This window comes from Hydractinia symbiolongicarpus, chromosome 2 (genome assembly GCF_029227915.1).
Source record: "Hydractinia symbiolongicarpus strain clone_291-10 chromosome 2, HSymV2.1, whole genome shotgun sequence".
NCBI classification, from domain to species: domain Eukaryota; kingdom Metazoa; phylum Cnidaria; class Hydrozoa; order Anthoathecata; family Hydractiniidae; genus Hydractinia; species Hydractinia symbiolongicarpus.
In genome coordinates, this window is record NC_079876.1 from 30590085 (window position 1) to 30610455 (window position 20371).

At 33.6% G+C, this 20371-nt stretch overlaps 2 protein-coding genes across 2 annotated transcripts; both read right to left on the reverse strand.

The window, feature by feature from the left end:
- Positions 1 to 6571: 6571 nt before the first annotated feature.
- Positions 6572 to 8821, reverse strand: LOC130630613 (interferon-inducible GTPase 5-like). The gene is made up of 2 exons (XM_057444176.1): positions 8326 to 8821; positions 6572 to 8239 (listed from the first exon to the last, which is right to left on the reverse strand). Exons 1-2 carry the CDS (start codon positions 8730 to 8732, stop codon positions 7408 to 7410), a joined length of 1239 nt encoding a protein of 412 aa, XP_057300159.1. The 5' UTR covers positions 8733 to 8821; the 3' UTR covers positions 6572 to 7407.
- Positions 8822 to 13136: 4315 nt separating this feature from the next.
- Positions 13137 to 18962, reverse strand: LOC130630614 (phospholipid phosphatase 1-like). Its single transcript, XM_057444177.1, has 5 exons — positions 18507 to 18962; positions 16829 to 16944; positions 16268 to 16462; positions 15100 to 15334; positions 13137 to 13310 (listed from the first exon to the last, which is right to left on the reverse strand). The coding sequence occupies exons 1-5, from the start codon at positions 18717 to 18719 to the stop codon at positions 13149 to 13151; spliced, it is 921 nt and encodes a 306-aa protein (XP_057300160.1). The 5' UTR covers positions 18720 to 18962; the 3' UTR covers positions 13137 to 13148.
- Between the last annotated feature and the right edge of the window lie 1409 nt (positions 18963 to 20371).

Here is a 20371-nt window from a genome sequence, read left to right on the forward strand (position 1 = left end):
AAACTTCGTAAGTATCATCATTACTTTACAATCCAATTTTTAAATGTTTACAATGTTACGTTGTCATTAGCCCGTAATCTTCATCAAAAATTAAAGGGCATTTCTTAACATTGAGAAACACATGGTCACAACTCTAAAATTGTGCCTCTTTATATGCGTAGTTTAAAAATAAGTAGTTAAAATGCATACGTTTAGCAATTTTGGATTTTAAAACAATTCATCCACGAGAACTTAGAGGATGGACGCTGTTTACGTCGTCACTCCATTGGCTTGCTAAAAGGGCATTTGTCTAATAAAAAAAAGAAGCAAATGTTACAGTTGTTATTGTGATCTAGTTATATTTGTAGCTGTAATCTATTCTAACTGCTTGTGCAATTCTTTTTTATTATGAAAAATTATGTAAAGTATAACAAGCGACACCACTAACTTATTACAACAGATCCTTAAGTAGGGATCGACAAGACGGCGCATCCAAGTTAGATATGTCACATATGCTCTTCTATTTGTACAGTAGACATCCGGTAATTCGAATGCCGCTTAATTCGAACTTTCCGTTATTTTGAATAAATTGCTAAGTCCCTTGAGTTTGGTTTAATAAAGTCTTATATTTTGAGCTGCTTAATTCGAACTCCGCTAATTCGAACATTTCGCTAATTCGAACAATTTTTTAGTCCCAAGGCTACATTATGCTCGTTAATTCGACCTTGTTGTATATAAATGTTGTATATAAATGTTGTATATAAATAAAATCTTATGGGGAAATAAAAAAAACGTTTTCTTTTTCTCATTTTTATTGCATCAATGGTGGCATCTTTCTTTCAATTTATCGATTAAATTGGCATTTCCAATAAAATGAAGTTTACAAGGAATTTTGAGACTTGCCCATCTCGAAGCAAACAACGTTAAAATATTTTTATTAAAAGTTGTAGTAAAGTTATAATAAAGTAAATAAACCTTTTCTGAACTTCCGATAATCCGAACATTCGTTAATTCAAACAAATAATTTAGTCCCTAGCGTGTTCGAATTAACGGACGTGTAGTGTAAATACCTTCTTGGAAAATAAATCGTCGGTAAAAAATAGCAGTCAACAAGCCAAAGATTCGTCGCTTTTTAACAACGATTTTTTACCGATAAAGTGTCTTTGTATATGCTAGTGCTCAATACCACAACGATGTTTTCAGCGTAAAATGTTCTCTACTTCCACTCGCCTTTGTCTATCTCAGATTACCTGACGTTTCATAACTCATCATCTGAGTTGCAACAATAAAAATTGTTTACAGAAATTGAATACAGTGTCACACATTGGGTAACAAAACGTAATTTCGGTTATCTCTCCGGGTTTTGTTTTTTTGTTCTACTATTATTGTTGAAACAAAAACAAACCAATCATTCAAAAATTCGGAGATCAAAAGCAAAAATTTAAATTTAAAAAGTTAGATGAAAACTATCATTACATTCAGTCTGAAAAATCTATCAGTATAGCTTCTCCTTGGTGGGAATAAACCAATAGTGATGATAAAAACACTTTCAACCCACAAAGAAAGTAATTTAAGAACAATTATTAAATACAATCTTTTTTCTATATAACTGTACTTTTAAAGTTAAATATAAGATTTTCAAAGATATTACTTGCCAGTGTTCGGAGTATTTTTTTAAATGTTATAATACTAGAAGGAGGTTAACATCGCGTGGATATAACGCAGCAAACTGTACGAGCATGTATTCACACCGATCAACAAATACAGGTGTGCAGTTTGTGTATAAGAGCATCATCATTCTTGAAATGCCTCTTTTACGAAGAGATCGACGCCCAGTCTGTAAAGCGCAAAAATTAAGCAAACTCTGGTGAAACTTTCACTAACAATAATTGTAGACTAATAACTCAATAACTTAGTTCCATTTGTATGTAGGTCATCTTGTCGGTGTAAAGATTGCTTCCTAAAATTGCAATTTTTTGCCAAAACAAAAATTGAAGGGTGGTCACTGCAACCTTGATCTTGTTTTTCGACCACAACTAAAACGTTATAGACAATACAGGCAACATCTCTCCCGAATCACAAGATAATTGAAGAATGTGAATCAAAGTGCTTAAATTGTTTTATAGATTAGACATATTTGGACTCGCGTAAATCAAAATCAAGAAATCATCGCATCATCGTAATTTCTTTTTAGGTTGTCACAGTATGGAATCGTCAAATTCAACAAATCATGTTAAGCAAACCAAATTCAAATGGAGCAAAAAGATATTGGACTCCATCAGAATTCATCGTAAAAATTACCAAGAAAACGTAAAGAGAAAAGAAGCTACAACGACAGAAAACGAACAAACAAACAAATACTCGCACGTTACTTTCGCAATTAAAGAAGAATTCTGAAGCTCTCGAAAAATACAATCACAAAGGAAAAACTGAATTTACTGGATGGTTTCACACAATTTATCCGCTTGTGCTTTAGGTTATTGTTGACACGAGTCTTACTTACAATATTTCTTGGAGTAGGAAGTCATTTTTGTATACGAGTATATGTGATTGGCATTTAAGCTCATCTATTTCCCTGCGACTTATGGCTGCTATTTCGTAGCAAATATGAACCCAGAATGCCTAGTAATAAAATGTTTAATTTATATATTTTAACGCATTGTAATAAAAAAATTTTGTGCACAAATTTCTTTATCAAGGAAAGAAAAAAATGATGAAATGATGATGTGTTTGTGTAATTTTGTGTCAAAAAGGAGACACTCTAAAGGCTTTCAAATAATGAACTTTAATCGCGGATATACTGGGTTTGCAGTGAAACATCTCGGTATGTCAAACGGGTTCAATAATTCACTCATTTTTTTATTTCATTAAACTTGAAATAATTTTATATGGAACAAATTAATTACGCATATTTGAAAAAGAAAACTTCCTTCCAACTCATTTATTTTCGATTCCAATCTCGAACATAACTATTTTAAGTCAAAAGTATTCAACATAAATATATTTAACATAATCCTGAAAATAAATAAAAAAAACACTTTCCATAAAAGCTTTTTCGGTCATAATGCGAAACAAAGTATGAGCGGAATTTTGACTTATCACTTCTTACTCGTGATGAGTGGCCGAGCGACGATATTAAAAATAAAATGTAAGGTAGCTTTTTTTTTTAAGCAGATGTGACCACGTAAAGGCAGATAAACAAGGCAGAATTTAAAAAAAAAAATGGTGGAAAACGTCACTACTGACCAAGACGTTTAATTTAAATAACGTTACTAGTTAGTTGGGCAAGTTTTAGAAACAGTGTGACTATTGGTCAAAAGTTGAATCTGCAATAACACAAATCAATTGTTATATAATTGCTTGTCAAAAATGAAATAGAAAATTAAAAAGGCACAAAGTCGATGAATCATATGGCAATATGGAAAGAATCATTTGATACTTTTACTCCAAACCCTTAAAAAGGTGTAGAAATCAGATAGGTAACCCTGTTTTAAAGACCGAGTGAGATGTGTTGGCCAAAAAGATATTCCCCCCTCCCATCCAAAAATTGACAAAGGACATGTTACATTGCCATAAATTTTTGTTACCTCATATAAAATAAAGGCGGCCCCCTTGTTTTACATTCCCTACTCACCAGCTGTACATTACGTCACTTACCTAAGGCGCAGTGGCGCTCTCAACCAATTAACATCTCACCATTACAGGTGCCTTTCACCTACAAATTATATTTACCCATAAAATCACGTGACTTAGTCTTCTTTAGTAACTAGATAGCACATTTTTTTCCTTTCCTTTTTCACCTCGCTAATAATCGCACGTGGTTTATTATCAATCACTAATCAAATCTGTTAAGGATGGCCAACAAACAAATCGAGAAAGAATTATTTAGAGGTAACCCTTTCGTTATAAACAGACCCTTCATAATGACCGACCGCTTACACCAGGTCGGGTTGTTTTGATTCTATCACAGATCAATTTCACTACCCGAGCAGAAAGTTGTATAAGAAATAAGGTTTGTGCGTCTGATAAAGCTCTTGTTTCTTAGGTCATCCCTTTACCCACACAACATCCTTTCTCTACATACGATACTTCGAATCCTTCACTGGAGAGTAGGGACACCCAATCAAAAAACAAAAAAACATTATATATTTTTAAAGTCGAACAAAAGATGAAGTAAAATAACTTGATAATAATCAAAAGTATTTACAAGGACGTTAAGAGAAAAAATTGTAAGATCTTTTTCCTGACCTTCTGTTGCAATGACGTCAAGTACTTGATTAATAATGCAACGGTTTTTTCACCTTTTTCTAGCCTCAAGAGGACTTTTAACTACATTCTTTTTGAATTTCCGCGCCCGAAGGCGTAGGAAATTCTTTAAAACCGTCGTTTTTTTCTTTTGGAGCATTTTTTGAGAAAAAATCGACCCTGGGATTTCACGTTCCTCTGATTTTATGTTACCTAAATGTCATTTTAGGCCAAAATTGGTCCAAAAAGTAAAACTACTTTATTTTCGACAAAATTTGGCACAGTTAACAAAAAAGTATGCTGAACATGATGGTGACATTAAAAATTTGATTTTTTGACACCTTAAATATCATTTTAGGCCAAAATTGGTCCAAAAATTAAAACTACTTCATTTTCAACAAAAATTGGCAAAGTTAACAAGAAAAGTATGCTGAACATGATGGTGACATTAAAATTTTGATTTTTTGCCACCTAAATATCATTTTAGGCCAAAATTGGTCCAAAAATTAAAACTACTTCATTTTCAACGAAAATTGGCAAAGTTAACAAGAAAAGTATGCTGAACATGATGGTGACATTAAAATTTTGATTTTTTGCCACCTTAAATGTCATTTTAGGCCAAAATTGGTCCAAAAATTAAAACTACTTCATTTTCAACAAAAATTGGCAAAGTTAACAAGAAAAGTATGCTGAACATGATGGTGACATTAAAATTTTGATTTTTTGCCCTCTCAAATGTCATTTTAGGCCAAAAGTGGTCCAAAAATTAAAACTACTTCATTTTCAACAAAAATTGGCAAAGTTAACAAGAAAAGTATGCTGAACATAATGGTGACATCAAAATATTGATTTTTGTCACCTAAATGCCATTTTAGGCCAAAATTGGTCCAAAAATTAAAACCACTTCATTTTCGGCCAAATTTGGCACAGTTAACAAATAAAGTATGCTAAAAATGATGACGATACAAAAGTTTGATTTTTTGTCACCTAAATGTCATTGTAGGCCAAAAATTAAAACTACTTTACTTTCGACAAAAATTGACACAGTTAATAAAAAAAACTATACTGAACATGATGGTGGCATCAAAATTTTGATTTTTTGTCAACTAAATGCCGCTTAAGACCATAAACGTTTCAATCGCAAGACTTTCAACCATGAATGATAGGCTGTATTTTTTGTTAGCAATTTTTTTAAAATGTGAGTTTAATATGACACGTTTCTTTTTGTTTGCGTTTGTTGTAAGATATAATGTCACTTGTGTGCTTTATCTTCAGAGCTTCATGCACCAAACCTCTTCGAATGTTTGGCACGATAACACAACGAATTAGCAGGTTGTCATCAAATATTTTAGAAGCAAGCGGAAATTCTTAGAGCCCCCAGGGCTTCTTGTTTTATTTGCTTCTGTAGACGAGCATTGTAAAGTCTTTTTCCGAGAAACTGTTGGTCGGTTTTGAACGTGTTAAAAGATGTTTTTGGTTGATGCGCATTTTCCGAAGTTGCAAGAGGGTACTGCAGGATGTAGAAAGTGCAGAGGTGGTTTTGGTACTTTTTCTGTCTTAAAGAAGAATTATCCTTCGCGACAGTTCTTTAAAGAAGCCGGTAACTCGTACACACAAACGAAATAATTTGCAAAAAATTTGATTTAAATAATTCGAATTCAATTCGATTAGGAAAAACTGTTTCACCTAAATTTCAGATTAAACACTTGTTTTGATAGACCAAGTTTGGAATATAGTATTTTTTTTAGCGAAATGACTCCTTTAGCAATATAAACAAGATGCAGAGACTGCATAAACTATCTCACTTTTAAAAAGGTGCAAATCAATACACTCATAATAGTGACACACCCAATTCTGTTGTTTAATTCACACTTGAAAAAACCAAAGTGCTGTATGCAAGTTTACATGTGACCACAAATCATGTTAAGTTTTGAAGCCTATTAAATAAATCTGGTCAGATGCTAAAAGAACTTTGAGACATAATACAATACATAAGATGTTAAAACAGGCTTGATCGAAATAAACTTTTGTGGAAACAATATCAAAAATATGATGCTTCACGGTATACACGCTTTTTATAAAAATAACAAAATTCTAACCAGGCTGATCATTATTCTATCTCTTCATTGTTTTTATTTCTCTGTATTTTTCTACAGAACACGCCTATTTCTTTTTCCTTGAAACACCGGACGAGTGATGAAGGGTGCTAACATAAAGCAATGAGGAGAACGGTGTGATTGGGTAGCGAAGCTTAAATAGAGTGAGAATAGGGTACACATACACTCTTTTTTATAAGAATATGCTTTATAAGAATATCATGCTGGGTTTTTCAGTTAAAAACAATAGGTAGACCTATTGTTTTTAACAATATTGTTTAAACAATAGAGAAATAAAAAATAATGGATTTAAGACCTTAATGCATCCGGTCAATGACGTGGACGTCGTGTTCAGTATTTTGAAGAAAAAAATAATATCTTATGCGCTCGCGAAGTGTTACTGCAAGCATTGTAATCATCATTTTACTTAAGTTATTTCATTTATGATAGTCACGAAATGGGCCTGGGCACAATCATGACGATATGATCACTACGGTTTAACTGATGGTTGTCTTTTTTTGGTTGTCTTCTTAATGACTTAACCGCTAGAACTAATTTCATAGACGAGGCAACAACAAACCAAATGGTTTAAAGACATCCTGTAGTGCTCCAGCCATTGGCTTTCGGCTAGTTATACATTAATACAAAATAATTTATTCCTCGTCCTTAGGTGGTCCAACAATGAAATACTTATTTTTACTTATTTATATTTTGCAAATACAAGAAACATTATTAAGATAATAACACAAGTTTGTACCTACGTAATACCTCAACAGTCAATTAAAAGTTATTAAAACTTCTAAGAAGTGACACAATAAGAAAAATGCATCGTCATTGTGATAAATTAGGCAGTCCAATGCTATCGATTTTACAAAAAAAATTTAATTAGAATCTGTAAAAAACAAATAAATCAATAAGAAAATATATCATGACCCTCTTGGTTTGAAAAGAAATTATTTTTTTCTTTCCAACGCTTTTTACCGAGTTGTCTAAGTTTAAAAATAACTGATCAGTGCCGGTAGAAATCAATTAAATACAAAATTTTACAAATACATAAACAAAATACAAACAAAACAATCATTTGTATCTAATCGAGTTCGTCTGCATCAATCATTGTTTCAAGAGTCAACGCCATAATTTCGTTAGAAGCTCTTTCCATACGATCCAACTGATCGTTCAACATATGATACGTTGTTGCGAAGGATAATCCACTTGAAATCAATGTTCCAATGCCAAGAATATATCGACTAACTTCTTCTACGGCCATGCTTGACGAAAAGGATGCAAATAAACTTAGAAGGTTCTCAGTTGTATCTATAGATGTTAGTATTTGCACGTTGTTGAGGATGTCTTTCTTGTCTGAGTGGACTCTCTCTGAAAGACTGGCTAACGTTTCTTTACTTATACCAAATTGTTGTCGGTAAAATTGTAACTCATGTAAGATAAGTGCCGTATCTATTGCTATGGACGCACCAAGAAAAGGTATGCAGGCACCAGCAGCAGACATAAGCGACACGTACCATACTCGTTTCTGAAGAATTTTCTTTTTCTCTACAATCATCGTGTCCGACAAGGATTGCAACGAAAGTGTCATCGCTTCTTTTTTTAGCTGTGGAAGTGCATCAATCAACTTCAAGCACAAGGATGGAAATTCATACTTTTGTGGGTGAAAATTAGATATTAGGAAAATATCAGGGTTGTCAAAATCTGGTTGGAGTTTTTTAACACAATCGTTTCTTATTTCTTCCATGACATCTTCAACTTCAAAGTTGTCACGACATCGTTTCTCATTAATTAAATCCTGATCGATTTTGCTTCGGACAAAAAAAAAGTTTTTTTTAGCCTTTCGAATTTGTGACGCCAGCCAGATGTCATTCTCGCTAAATCGGTTGGCCGTAATGATCAAAAAGAAATCATATCTGTAAAAAAAAATCAACGATATACCATGATAATGACAAAACACAGAATAGCTGCAGCAATATAAATTGGAATAAAGTCACCCTACCTTTCAAAACCAATCTTTTTTAGGTAACTTTCATCTTTTGGAAATTTCGGGGTCCCAACACCTGGCAAGTCCCAGTACTGCAACATTGGATTTTTAGGGTCTGGATAAGATGTTGGTTCAGTTGTACATTCCACAACACCCACACTCGCTGCATTCTCATCACGAGGTGTCAGACCCCGAATTGTATTTATAAAGCTGGATTTTCCAGTGCCAGAGGAACCAGTAATGCCACAATGGAGAGGTTGAGATTTCCAACCATCTAGCTTTGACTCCATGTAGGATTTTACTAAATCCAACCCTTCTGTTACCATTTTTTGCTTGATATCTTCCACATCGTCGGGCGTTACTACTGTGTATTGTCTTCTCACGTAGTCCTCAGTAAAAAGATCGGAACATACTTCATCCATTTTTTCAGAATACGAAGAGATAATATAAAGAATGTTGTGTCTGGTTTCTTATTTTTGATCTGCACAGCTAGGCGTTTAGAAGTTTAATAAACAAATTACAGTTGACTGCGTAAATAAATTCTTAAACGAATTGTTTATTCAGTGATTAATTGTACCATATATATCTATTAAAACATTTCCCGGAAAAACCTAATAGTAAGAAAAATGATTTGTCTTGCGAAAGCCATAGCTTATTAGACATAGGAAGGAGGTTTAAAAGGAGAAGGAGAGACATCTAAGCGACGTCCATTTAAGTTCTATTGAAATTTCTTTTGTTTATGCACTCTTCTTGAAACCCATCCGTTGTGCCCCTTTTGGTGTATTTCTACATGGCGAGAGTGAGACGAGTGTTTTAACGACAAAGCAGAACTTTTGAAAAACATGTTAGAACTAAATCAAAGATAAATTAAACACATAGCTCTGGTGAACTATAAGAATTAATGCTGGTGAAGTTTTTTTTGTCTACTTACAAACTAATCCAGCCAGCGTTTGGAGCTTGTATTGTGTAAATTGTTGCCCTGAGATATGATATAATTTTATATCTTGTAGATATTTCTGTATGTTCCCTCCTAGCACAGCGTCAGTTTAAAGATTGATAAAACTTTTAAAAAATATATTACTGCAGAAGGGGTTGCATGTTTGCACATTTTTTTTTCTTCAATGTTACTAAATTTTTGGTATAGAATCAGTCTTCAGTGACTATTGTGTTTTACATTGAGCAAAATATTGATTTTGTCTCAAATTATGCGTTGTGTGATGATTTACTTTTATTTTTTGCGTTTTTTTTTTTCTAATATTGTTTGATGTTACTAGGTTGCATTGCTTTTAAAAGTGAAACGATTGACCGTGGGACCTAGTTGAACAGATTTTGGACTTAGACCATATCAATGTGAAAAATGAGACAAGTTAATTTCAAGAATTATTATTCTTCTCACTTTGGTATGAGTGCTGGAACTCCACAGTAACTCTCGACGGTCGGTTAGCTCTTTATTTAGGTATTTAGTTCGATAATTCTTTTTTTACAGTTGGACCACTCCAAGCCGTTAGCGCACGCTGAAGAAATACAGACAGTTTCAAAAACTACATTTCATTGACGTTCTATCGGCGTCAGTCCGTTTGAGTTGCAACAATTGCGTCACATAATCGTACCAACATGTATTTAGCGATATTTTGCCGATGTTACTAGGTTGCATTGCTTTTAAAAGTGAAACGATTGACCAAGGGATTTAGTTGAACTGATTATGGACTTCGACCTTGTAAAAGTGATAAATGAGGCAATTTGACTCCAAGAATTAACATTCTTCCTACTTTGCCATGAATGTTGGAAATACACAGTTACACTGGACGCTCCGTTAGCTCTTTATTTTAATATTTAGATTAATAAGTCATTATATAGAGTGGGACGAATCCAAACCGATGCAACTCGCTGAAGAAATAGACACAGTTTCAAGGCCTACATTTCATTGACTTCTAACAGTATAGGTTCGTTTGAGTTACAACGATTGCGTCGCATATTCCTACCAACATGTATTTAGAGATATTTTCCAATATTTCCTAGGTTCCATTGCTTTTAAAAGTCAAATGATTGACCGTGGGACCTAATTGAACTGATTTTGGACTCTCTAACGGTATCAGTCCGTTTGAGTTACAACGATTGCGTCACATATTCGTACCAATATGTATTTAGCGATATTTTGCCGATGTTACTAGGTTGCATTGCTTTTAAATGTGAAACGATTGACTGTGGGATCTAATTGAACTGATTTTGAACTTTATCCTTACAAGTGTGATAAATGAGACAATCGAACTCCAAGAACTACCATTCTTCTTACTTTGGCATGAAGGATTGAACTCTGCATTTACATTGGAAGCTCTATTAGCTTTTTATTTGATATTCAGAACAATAAGACATTATATACAGTTCGACCAATCCAAGCTGTTAGCGCGCGCTGAGGAAATAGACACAGTTTCTAAAAATACATTTCATTGACTTTCTAACGGTATCAGTCCGTTTGAGCTACCACGATTGCGTCACATATTCGTACCAACATGTATTTAGCGATATTTTGCCGATGTTACTAGGTTGCATTGCTTTTAAATGTGAAACGATTGACTGTGGGATCTAATTGAACTGATTTTGAACTTTATCCTTACAAGTGTGATAAATGAGACAATCGAACTCCAAGAACTACCATTCTTCTTACTTTGGCATGAAGGATTGAACTCTGCATTTACACTGGAAGCTCTATTAGCTTTTTATTTGATATTCAGAACAATAAGACATTATATACAGTTCGACCAATCCAAGCTGTTAGCGCGCGCTGAGGAAATAGACACAGTTTCTAAAAATACATTTCATTGACTTTCTAACGGTATCAGTCCGTTTGAGCTACCACGATTGCGTCACATATTCGTACCAATATGTATTTAGCGATATTTTGCCGATGTTACTAGGTTGCATTGCTTTTAAATGTGAAACGATTGACTGTGGGATCTAATTGAACTGATTTTGAACTTTAAACTTACAAGTGTGATAAATGAGACAATCGGACTCCAAGAATTACCATTCTTCTTACTTTGGCATGAAGGCTTGAACTCTGCATTTACACTGGACGCTCTATTAGCTTTTTATTTAATATTTAGAACAATAAGTCATTATATACAGTTCGACCAATCCAAGCTGTTAGCGCGCGCTGAGGAAATAGACACAGTTTCTAAGAATACATTTCATTGACTTTCTAACGGTATCAGTCCGTTTGAGCTACAACGATTGCGTCACATATTCCTACCAACATGTATTTAGCGATATTTTCCAATATTTCCTAGGTTCCATTGCTTTTAAAAGTGAAATGATTGACCGTGGGACCTAATTGAACTGATTTTGGACTTTATCCTTATAAGTGTGATAAATGAGACAAGTGGATTCCAAGAATTATCATTCTTCTCATTTTGGTATGAGTGCTGCAACTCCACAGTTACTCGGGACAATCGGTTAGCTTTTTATTTAGATATTTAGCTCGATAATTTATTTTTTACAGTTGGTCCAATCCAAGCCGTTAGTGCGCGCTGAAGAAATAGATACAGCTTCAAGAGCTACATTTGACTGACTTTCTAACCGTATCATTCTATTTGAGTTACAGCGATTGCGTTGCATATTGGTACCATCATGTATTTAGTGATATACTTTTAAAATTACTAGGTTGCATAGATTTTAAAGTTGAAACGATTAAACGCGGGACTTAATTAACTAATTTCAGACTTTGACCTTATAAATGTGAAAAATGAGACAAATGGACTCCAAGAATTAACATTCTTCTTACTTTGCGATGAATTCTGGAACTCCACAATTACATTGAAGGCTTTGTTAGCTTTTTATTTAAAAAGTTGGTTCGATAAGTCATTTTTTACAGTTGGTCAAATCCATGCAGTTAGCGCACCCTAAAGATATAGTGACAGTTTCAAAAACTATATTTCATTGACTTTCTAACGGTATCACTCCGTTGAGTTACAATGGCTGCGTCACATATTGGTACCATGATGTATTTAGCGAAATTTTTTCAATATTACTAGGTTGCATTGCTTTAAAGGCGAAGCAATTGACCGTGGGACATAATTGAACTGACTTTGGACTTTGACTTTAAAAATGTCAAAAATGAGACAAGTGGACTCCAAGAATTATTCTTCCCACTTTGGTATAACTGCTGGAACTCCGCATTTACACTTGTCAATCGGTTAGCTCTATATTTAAACATTTAATTCGATAAGTCATTTCTTTTACAGTGGGACCAATCCAAGCCGTTGGCGCGCACTGAAAAAGTAAAAAAAACAGTTTCTAAAACTACATTTCATTGACTTTCTAAAGGCATAAGTCCACTTGAGTTACAACGATTGCGTCACATATTCGTACCAACATGTATTTACAAATATTTGTCCGATATTACTAGGTTGCATTGCTTTTGTTGTTTAGAGGGTGCCTCGCCTCTCTCAATTCTCAACATCAAGTGTTCTTATAAGCGCCTTAGAAACGAGGTTGTTTAATTTTTAACTCTAACCACAAAATTATTAAAAAACTTTACAAATTTTAGCGATCTATTTTTGGGGGATTGTTTTTAAGGAAATCTAAAACATGCAAAAAAATTTCTTTTTACAGCTTCGCAGGGCTTTTTCTCACGATAAACCATGAAAGGTAAAGTCCGTCTAAATATTATTATTTTTCTGTCATTCTTATATAAGATTTTTAACAAAAATACATTATTAATTTTAGCCGTCAAATACAAATTAAAAAAAGAAGGATTCCGAAGATAAGAATCAAAGAAAAACTAAAGAAAATAAAAGATTTTGCCAGTCAACAGAAACTTAAAATCCTTGTTAACATTATTATTTATTTTCTAAAAGTGACTTTAACTGTTCGTTTAAGGTTTTTTCATATTCGTAATCTAAGCTTGCTTTGTAATCAATTTGTTGCAAGAGAAATTGTTGATGATATCTAGCATGCTGAACGTCTTGTTCGTCTTCTGGCAAGTTTAACAGAATGTAAATCTAAAGAAAAGACGAAATTATTACTTTTCCATTTTTTTCTTCTAACATTTATTAAGTTGTAAAAAAAAGCTATCTTCCACTTTGTAGGATTTTTTTCCCCCAAGCTTGCAAAATATTAGCTATAGGGAAGAAGCTTCGTGCTGTTCGTCATCTTGTATTCTGAATCTAAATAAGTTCCTTCGCGGAAGATCATGTGATGTCAACTACTTGATGATAATTTCGCTGACTTAGCCCCGGCCCAGGACTTTGTATATACACAGGGGTCTTTAACCCAGCGATTGTTGACCACTTGTTTTGTGTTTTAACATTTATAACATGTAAATCTTGTTTGCTACTTTTCTCACAAAAAATTGCTTGCTTTTAGTTTTAATAAAAATGCCTGCACAAGTGTAGAGAACGTACGAGTTTTTGTTGTTTACAGTTTGACTTAACAAGTGTTTTTGGTTCAATTTTTCCTTTGGCTAGATTATTGACCGCGTTAATCATCACGACCACGTTAGTAAACACACAAAGTTGAGACACCAGGTCAAAAATTAAGATAACATGGGCGCCGACTAACACCTGGACTTAAAATACCCGCAACCTTGTACCAGGGACCCTTTTAATTTGAAAATGAAACGCGTACATGGCGCGAAAAACAAAAAAACATGAAATAGTATAAAAAAGAAAGAAAGAAAAAAGAGACAACAACAAGTACGCATTTCATGCTTCATATCAAAAGAACGCTACATTACCTGTGATTGAGGTTAAACTTCACGCAAACGCACACAGGTTTAAACGGACCGCACGACAAGCAGGAAATAGCACCCAGAGAAAATTAGAAAGCCGCAAATTAGAATTTTTTAGGTTACAATTTTCATTTTCTGCTTTCTAGTGCAACTTCCCATTATTCTTAGTGCAAGAACGTATAGCACAAGAAGACAATTAAAATTATTCACAAAATTAAACTTAGTTATAATTTACTCTTCTTCTTTTGCTCCGGGTTTTTTTCAATTGGTTTGGCAACAACATGTTCAAGGAGCCTTTTTTGCCATCCGGGAGATAACTGGGTTTAATCCGAAAAATAAATTACCATGAAATGGCGGGTTTTAACGAGGAAGATTGTTGTAAACACAAGAAAATGTGGCTTTATGTTTGCTTTATCATTTGATTTTTATTCAATAAATGTTAACCCTAGTGGTGCGGTCCATTTGTCAAAAAGCCTAATTTCAACACCACTTTTTTTCTAGCTTCAATTGATCATTATTTAAGAGTAAAAACGAACTAGATGCTCAATCCCAGCTCATTTGATAGAAAAACACCTAAACTTTCATTTTGGGGTGCAGACATTTGCGACTGGGCGTCCGTCGCCTCCTGGACCCAGGCAACCCACTCGGCTGTTGACTTTAGTTTAGCATAAGAAAGGATCGCAAGCATTAGATGTGTCGCTAATACATTGGCTGCATGCTACATAGGTTTGTGATGACACAAAACTGCCTTTGAGTGATAAAGGGCCGAAGTTTCACCAAAAAGCGCTTTTAAACTCCGGTTTCCTTTTTAAAAGGCAGTGTTTTTGTCTTACTACTAGCTCTAAACAAAGCCTGTTTGTTGAAATTCCTTGTGACGTAGCTGGGCGGACCTGTAAAACGCTCGTGGTTATCCCGTATAAATACGGGATCTGCACCTGTAGGGTTAAAGTACTAATTCTCAACATGAAAAAAAACTTGGAAGAAAAATTCAATGCAGAAAAGATAATGATTTTTTTAAATGTGTTTTTTTAAATGTATCACGTGATATAAAGAATACATACCGTCAGCCATCCAAGCATCACCCCGAATATGAACCCGGCTAGCACATCATACCAAAAGTGTAAATATATCGTGATCATGTAACATGAATACACCAAAGCCAACGTTATTGGAATGAGTTCGATTAATGTTAAAATCAAAACAAATTTTCTCGAGTAGATAGTGTAGTGGATGTATAGTACTATGACGGTCATACCATAGAACGACGCCTGCGCAACTCCCGAGGGAAAAGAGAATCTAGAAAATTAAATATAATTTCTATTATTTACCTCTTTTACGTGTTTTGACTAATCGATAGATACCGATATGTTGACTAATCGATAGATACCGATATGGTGACTAATCGATAGACACCGATATGTTGACTAATCTATATCTATTGATGTGTTGAAGAATAAATAGGTACCGATACGTTAACTAAACGATAGATTTGGATACGTTAACTAATCGATAGATGCCAATATATTTTCAACGAATCTTATATATGTTCAACAATTGTGATGCATTTTCAACGAATCTTATATATGTTCAACAATTGTGATGCATTTTCAACGAATCTTTATATATATGTTCCATTTTCAACGAGTCATTATGCGGCCAACGCTCGATATCGCGAACACTCAGGGGATCAACAAAAAAGTTTAAGATATCGAAAGTTCGAGATAAAGGATAGCGGAGATATCGAGCGCAAAGAAGCTTAATGTTTGAGATAGCGAAATACTCGTATTTGTTTACAAAGTTTATGTTTCTTGTTAGATTGTTTAGCGGAAATATATGAATAATAGTATTTTTACTTAAAGAAAAAACACTAACATTTTAAATTTCTGTGCTTTAATGAGAATTAGTCAGATTAATTTTCTGTAATCGGACTTTTTATAAAATCTAATGTTTTTGTTTCAACAACAAGGAAAAAGTTCGAGATGACGTAATAAAATGAGCTAAAGGAACCGGGAAAATAATTCCAAAAAGCGAAAGTTCAAGTTTGCATATATTTTTTTTTGTTGAGTATTGCTCCAAATTGGCAACGATAACCGTGTATTTATGAGAGATGTTTATATTCACTGTTATTCCAATCTCCTATACGAGTGAGCAAAAGTTTAGTTTAAAAACGTGAAAAATATTTTTAAAACAGGAACCTTTATTTCACTTTTTATCTTATCTAACTATTACCTTTCTGCGTCAGGAACATGTTGAGTGCATATGTCAGATGTGACGTAACCAGCAGAACAATTCGCTTTGCTGTAATCAGGTTGACATTGTGTTAAGAAGTTTGGTCGTAGTTCTCCTACTGAGCACTTGATCAAATTTAACATAAATTCGTTCAACAGGAATCCACCAATGGCTATAATGACCCGATTACACAATCTGCAAAAAAAGAAGTATATACATGTTCCGTAGATACAAAAAATATGTTAAATAGCCGATTTGTAATAAAAGTTGTATATAAATCGCGATGTCCTGTAAAACTTTTCAAGTTGAAAATGGGCTCGGAAGGAGTTCGAAAATGTACTTTAATATAAAACGTTATATTCCTTTCGAACATATTTACTACTATTTGTTTTTAATTGTATCACAAGTTTTGTGAAGATTACTTAATCTAATGTTATACATTTATACAAAAAAAACTTTTTTCTGTGGAATTTTTTTAGCGTGTGTTTATTGTCTACGTATTACAAAAAACTATCCCAATCCAACTAAAGAAATTACAATGTATACCTAACTCGACCTTACCGTGTAACCCAGGCCTTAATTTTGATTTTACCAATTGATAGGACAATCTCATCATCATTACTTTTATTCCCTTCACTGGGAGAACACCAATATGTTGAAATATCCACAACTATAATCTGAAAAAAAGTTAAAAATTTAAAAACAGGACGTCTAACAAGCAAACATGCTTCTAAGATAAATTAATATTTTACAGTTAGTGGTGTTGTTTTGTCCAATCTTTAGACGCTAAACAAAACTGGACATACCTTATCAGTAAAAAAAGTCGGCAAAAATATTAGTCACTTGGACAAAATTTAGTCACTTTATGCCGACTAAATCTTGAATTTAACTCACTAATAGAGAATAATTGAATAAAACTGATAAAAATTAGCAACAAGAAAGAAAAAAAGGCAAAAAGTGGTAGGCAAAAAAGTCGGAAAACAAGTTAGGTCAGAAAAACAAAATGTCGGCAAAATCGTTTGGTCAGTAATAAAAAAGTCTGCAAAAATTTTAGTCGGCAAAAAATATTAGTCACCTCGCCAAAATTTAGCCACTTTTTGCCAATAAGGTAGTGTCTGAAACTTTATTGGACAGCCTCAGAGAAGCATGGCTCGTTCTTAGACGCCGTTCTATAACATATAGTCTGTTTGGATCTATATAGCTTCGCCAGAGACACATTTACAGTTTAGTTTTGACCGTAGTTTGGCTTGGGAAATCTCTCGACACATTCAAGTAATTTTAAATGCTATGTATATATTGAGGATATTGTAATGCTTAGACGATACACAACTAATTGAACCAAGCGCAAAACGCACAACGTTATGCTAGCTAGTTTATTAAATGGTACCGTACACAAGTTGCACAAAATATTACTTTCTTCATATTCAGTTTATATTGTATTTATGCAATGTTTTCTAACCCTATCCCTACCACACCCCTCTCTTTATATATGTGCTGTATACCATATAGGGTTAGACGTTGTTTTAATTTCGGCTAGCGGATAGATTAAGCCGGTAAAAAAACAGAATCATAAATTTATCCTTTATCGATTCTAAACAATGTTTTTTAGCTTATAAAACTAAAATGGGTTTAAAGGTACAAAATAATATATGAAATAAGCCAAATGTTTTTACTAACACATGCCAACCCAAAAATATATATAAGGAAGTTGAGGTTGATTACTGCGAGTTTTTTTTTTTAATAAACTAGTCAGTAGCCCGTGAAAAAATATTGAATACAAAATGTGGATATTATTATAGAGAGCAGCGCAGCCTTGTCCCAAGGGTCTTGTGACCCCGCGCCTGAATCGCACGCCATACTTATGTCCCGCATCGCTATTTTGTGAATCTCTACACGTCTGCTAACATGAGGTATTAATTATAAGTACGATTATAATGAAACTTTAGTATAAACAAAAAATTTTAATCTTGTTTAGCTTTTAATTGTCCTTTACTATAGATCAAAAGATATTTTTACAAAAATAAAAATGCTCATTGTTGGTTTATACTTTTTGTTGATATTGATAACTGCCCAAACGATTTAACAACCTCCCTGGTTTCTACAAAAATGCAGAAAGATCACAGTAATATAAGCTACCAATTTGAACAGACAGACAAAATAGAGAATCTCTTTGTTGCATGTCTGTTTAAGTCCTTCTCTATTTCTGCATCCTTTATATAGAAGCAAACTCATCACTTACCACCATCACAATTGCGAGAGCAGTGACACTTCTTGTTTTTGTAGATATAGTTCTCTCGTGTGGATGTAAAGGTTTCATGAGACTTTCATCGTTGCATAAAAACACGACATGAACCGGACTCATAAAGTAACGATGTAATATAAATATTACTGAAGTTATAATTAAACCAATGAAATTTATAGCAAGTATTCGTAAAGTCGCTACCTCTGCCATTTTAAGTACTTTTAAAACTTCTTTACTGTAGCTAACAATAGTTATCAACACTCATTATAGCGCCATTTCACTACATAACTCTATTATCATGCAAATCCAGTTACTCTCTTGCTCACGTTATGGGTTGTCATGCGTATCCGTGATCTAATTGTGTTATTAAAATAGATAGTAGTTAGTGGTAACTGTCACAGTGCACAACAACGGTAAGACAGTTTTAATGAAATCAAAACATATTGTTACTAAAATAAAATTGCTCATTGGTGGTTTATACCTTTGTTGAAATTGATGATTGCCGCGATGTTCCAATTAATGCTGGAATATTTAAAATTTCTTTACTATAGCCAACGACAATTCTCATAGTGCCATTTCACTACATAACTATGTGTTTATGCAAAAAAAAGTTATTCTCTTGCTCACATTGTAGGTTGTATCCGCGAAAAGCTAATTGTCTTATAAATTAGGTAATAGTTAGTGGTAACTGTCACAGTACAGAACAAGCTGAAACATAACTATGGCTTGCCTAGCTAGAGTTAGCTTAACTACAGCTAACGTAACTGTACCTAGCTTTTTACTTTAGTCAGTACTATTCGAAGTACCGAATAAAGTAACTAGAGCGGTCATAAATACAATGTATATAAAAATAAATCTATATAATCAATAAAAAAGGGTCGCAGAGCAGGGAGTAGGGTTCTCTAGGTTCGCAAGCTCAAAATTGTAGATGCCACTTTTAGTCGAAACGTAATAGAAACCGAGTTCTCATGTGTTTTATTTTGTTCAATCAAAAAATTTTATCTTAACAGGCACGGTAAGGGCAGGAAAAGCAGAAAACGGCAAAGGAAAATTAGGAACATTGCAGATTATAGTTAAATAAATATAACTACATTTCGTTGTGATGAAGCAAAACGGTTTTATTTGGAACAAGATGCAGGCGCTGCATAAACTATCTCGCTATTAAAAATGCACAACTATGAAACATCCACAATGCGACCCAATTCTACAATTTCTGCTAACAAAAATACAGCCTATCGTCCATGGTTAAAAGTCGCGCGATTGAAACGTTTATGGTCTTAAACGGCATTTAGGTGACAAAGAATCAAAATTTTGATGTCACCATCATGTTAGCATACTTTTTTTGTTATCTGTGCCAAATTTTGTCGAAAATAAAGTAGTTTTAATTTCGGACCAATTTTGGCCTAAAATGACATTTAGGTGACAAAAATCAAAATTTTAATGTCACCATCATGTTCAGCATACGTTTTTTGTTAACTTTGCCAAATTTTGTCTAAAATAAAGTAGTTTTAATTTTTGGACCAATTTTGGCCTAAAATGACATTTAGGTGACAAAAATCAAAATTATGATGTCACTATTATGTTCAGCATACCTTTTTGCAATTGACCATTTGGGACATGTAGTTAGTTACGAGTTGGAAACCTATCCTCGCAGGCGAGATAGTAAAAAGAAAAAAAAAAAGTAAAAATAGTTACCAAGATGAGATTCGAACACACGACTACTCCCGTGTCGGTGCTCAGAGAGCCAAAAATTTCCATTTTGGGACGGACAGCTGTATTTAAATACTCCTCGCAGGCGAGATAGTAATAACATTTCGCTAATTAAATTAACTATGTGCTATGAAGATAGAGCTGCATGTAAT

What these genes read in the sequence shown, in the direction of transcription:
- LOC130630613 (XM_057444176.1), bottom strand. Translation starts at nt 8,732, where the DNA reads ATGGATGAAGTATGTTCCGATCTTTTTACTGAGGACTACGTGAGAAGA. An exon ending in AAAAAGATTGGTTTTGAAAG is followed by an intron (nt 8,240 to 8,325) that starts GTAGGGTGACTT and finishes TTTTTTTTACAG; the next exon opens with ATATGATTTCTTTTTGATCA.
- LOC130630614 (XM_057444177.1), bottom strand. Translation starts at nt 18,719, where the DNA reads ATGGCAGAGGTAGCGACTTTACGAATACTTGCTATAAATTTCATTGGT. An exon ending in CTCTCGCAATTGTGATGGTG is followed by an intron (nt 16,945 to 18,506) that starts GTAAGTGATGAG and finishes ACTTTTTTTCAG; the next exon opens with ATTATAGTTGTGGATATTTC. An exon ending in TGATGCTTGGATGGCTGACG is followed by an intron (nt 13,311 to 15,099) that starts GTATGTATTCTT and finishes TCTTTTCTTTAG; the next exon opens with ATTTACATTCTGTTAAACTT.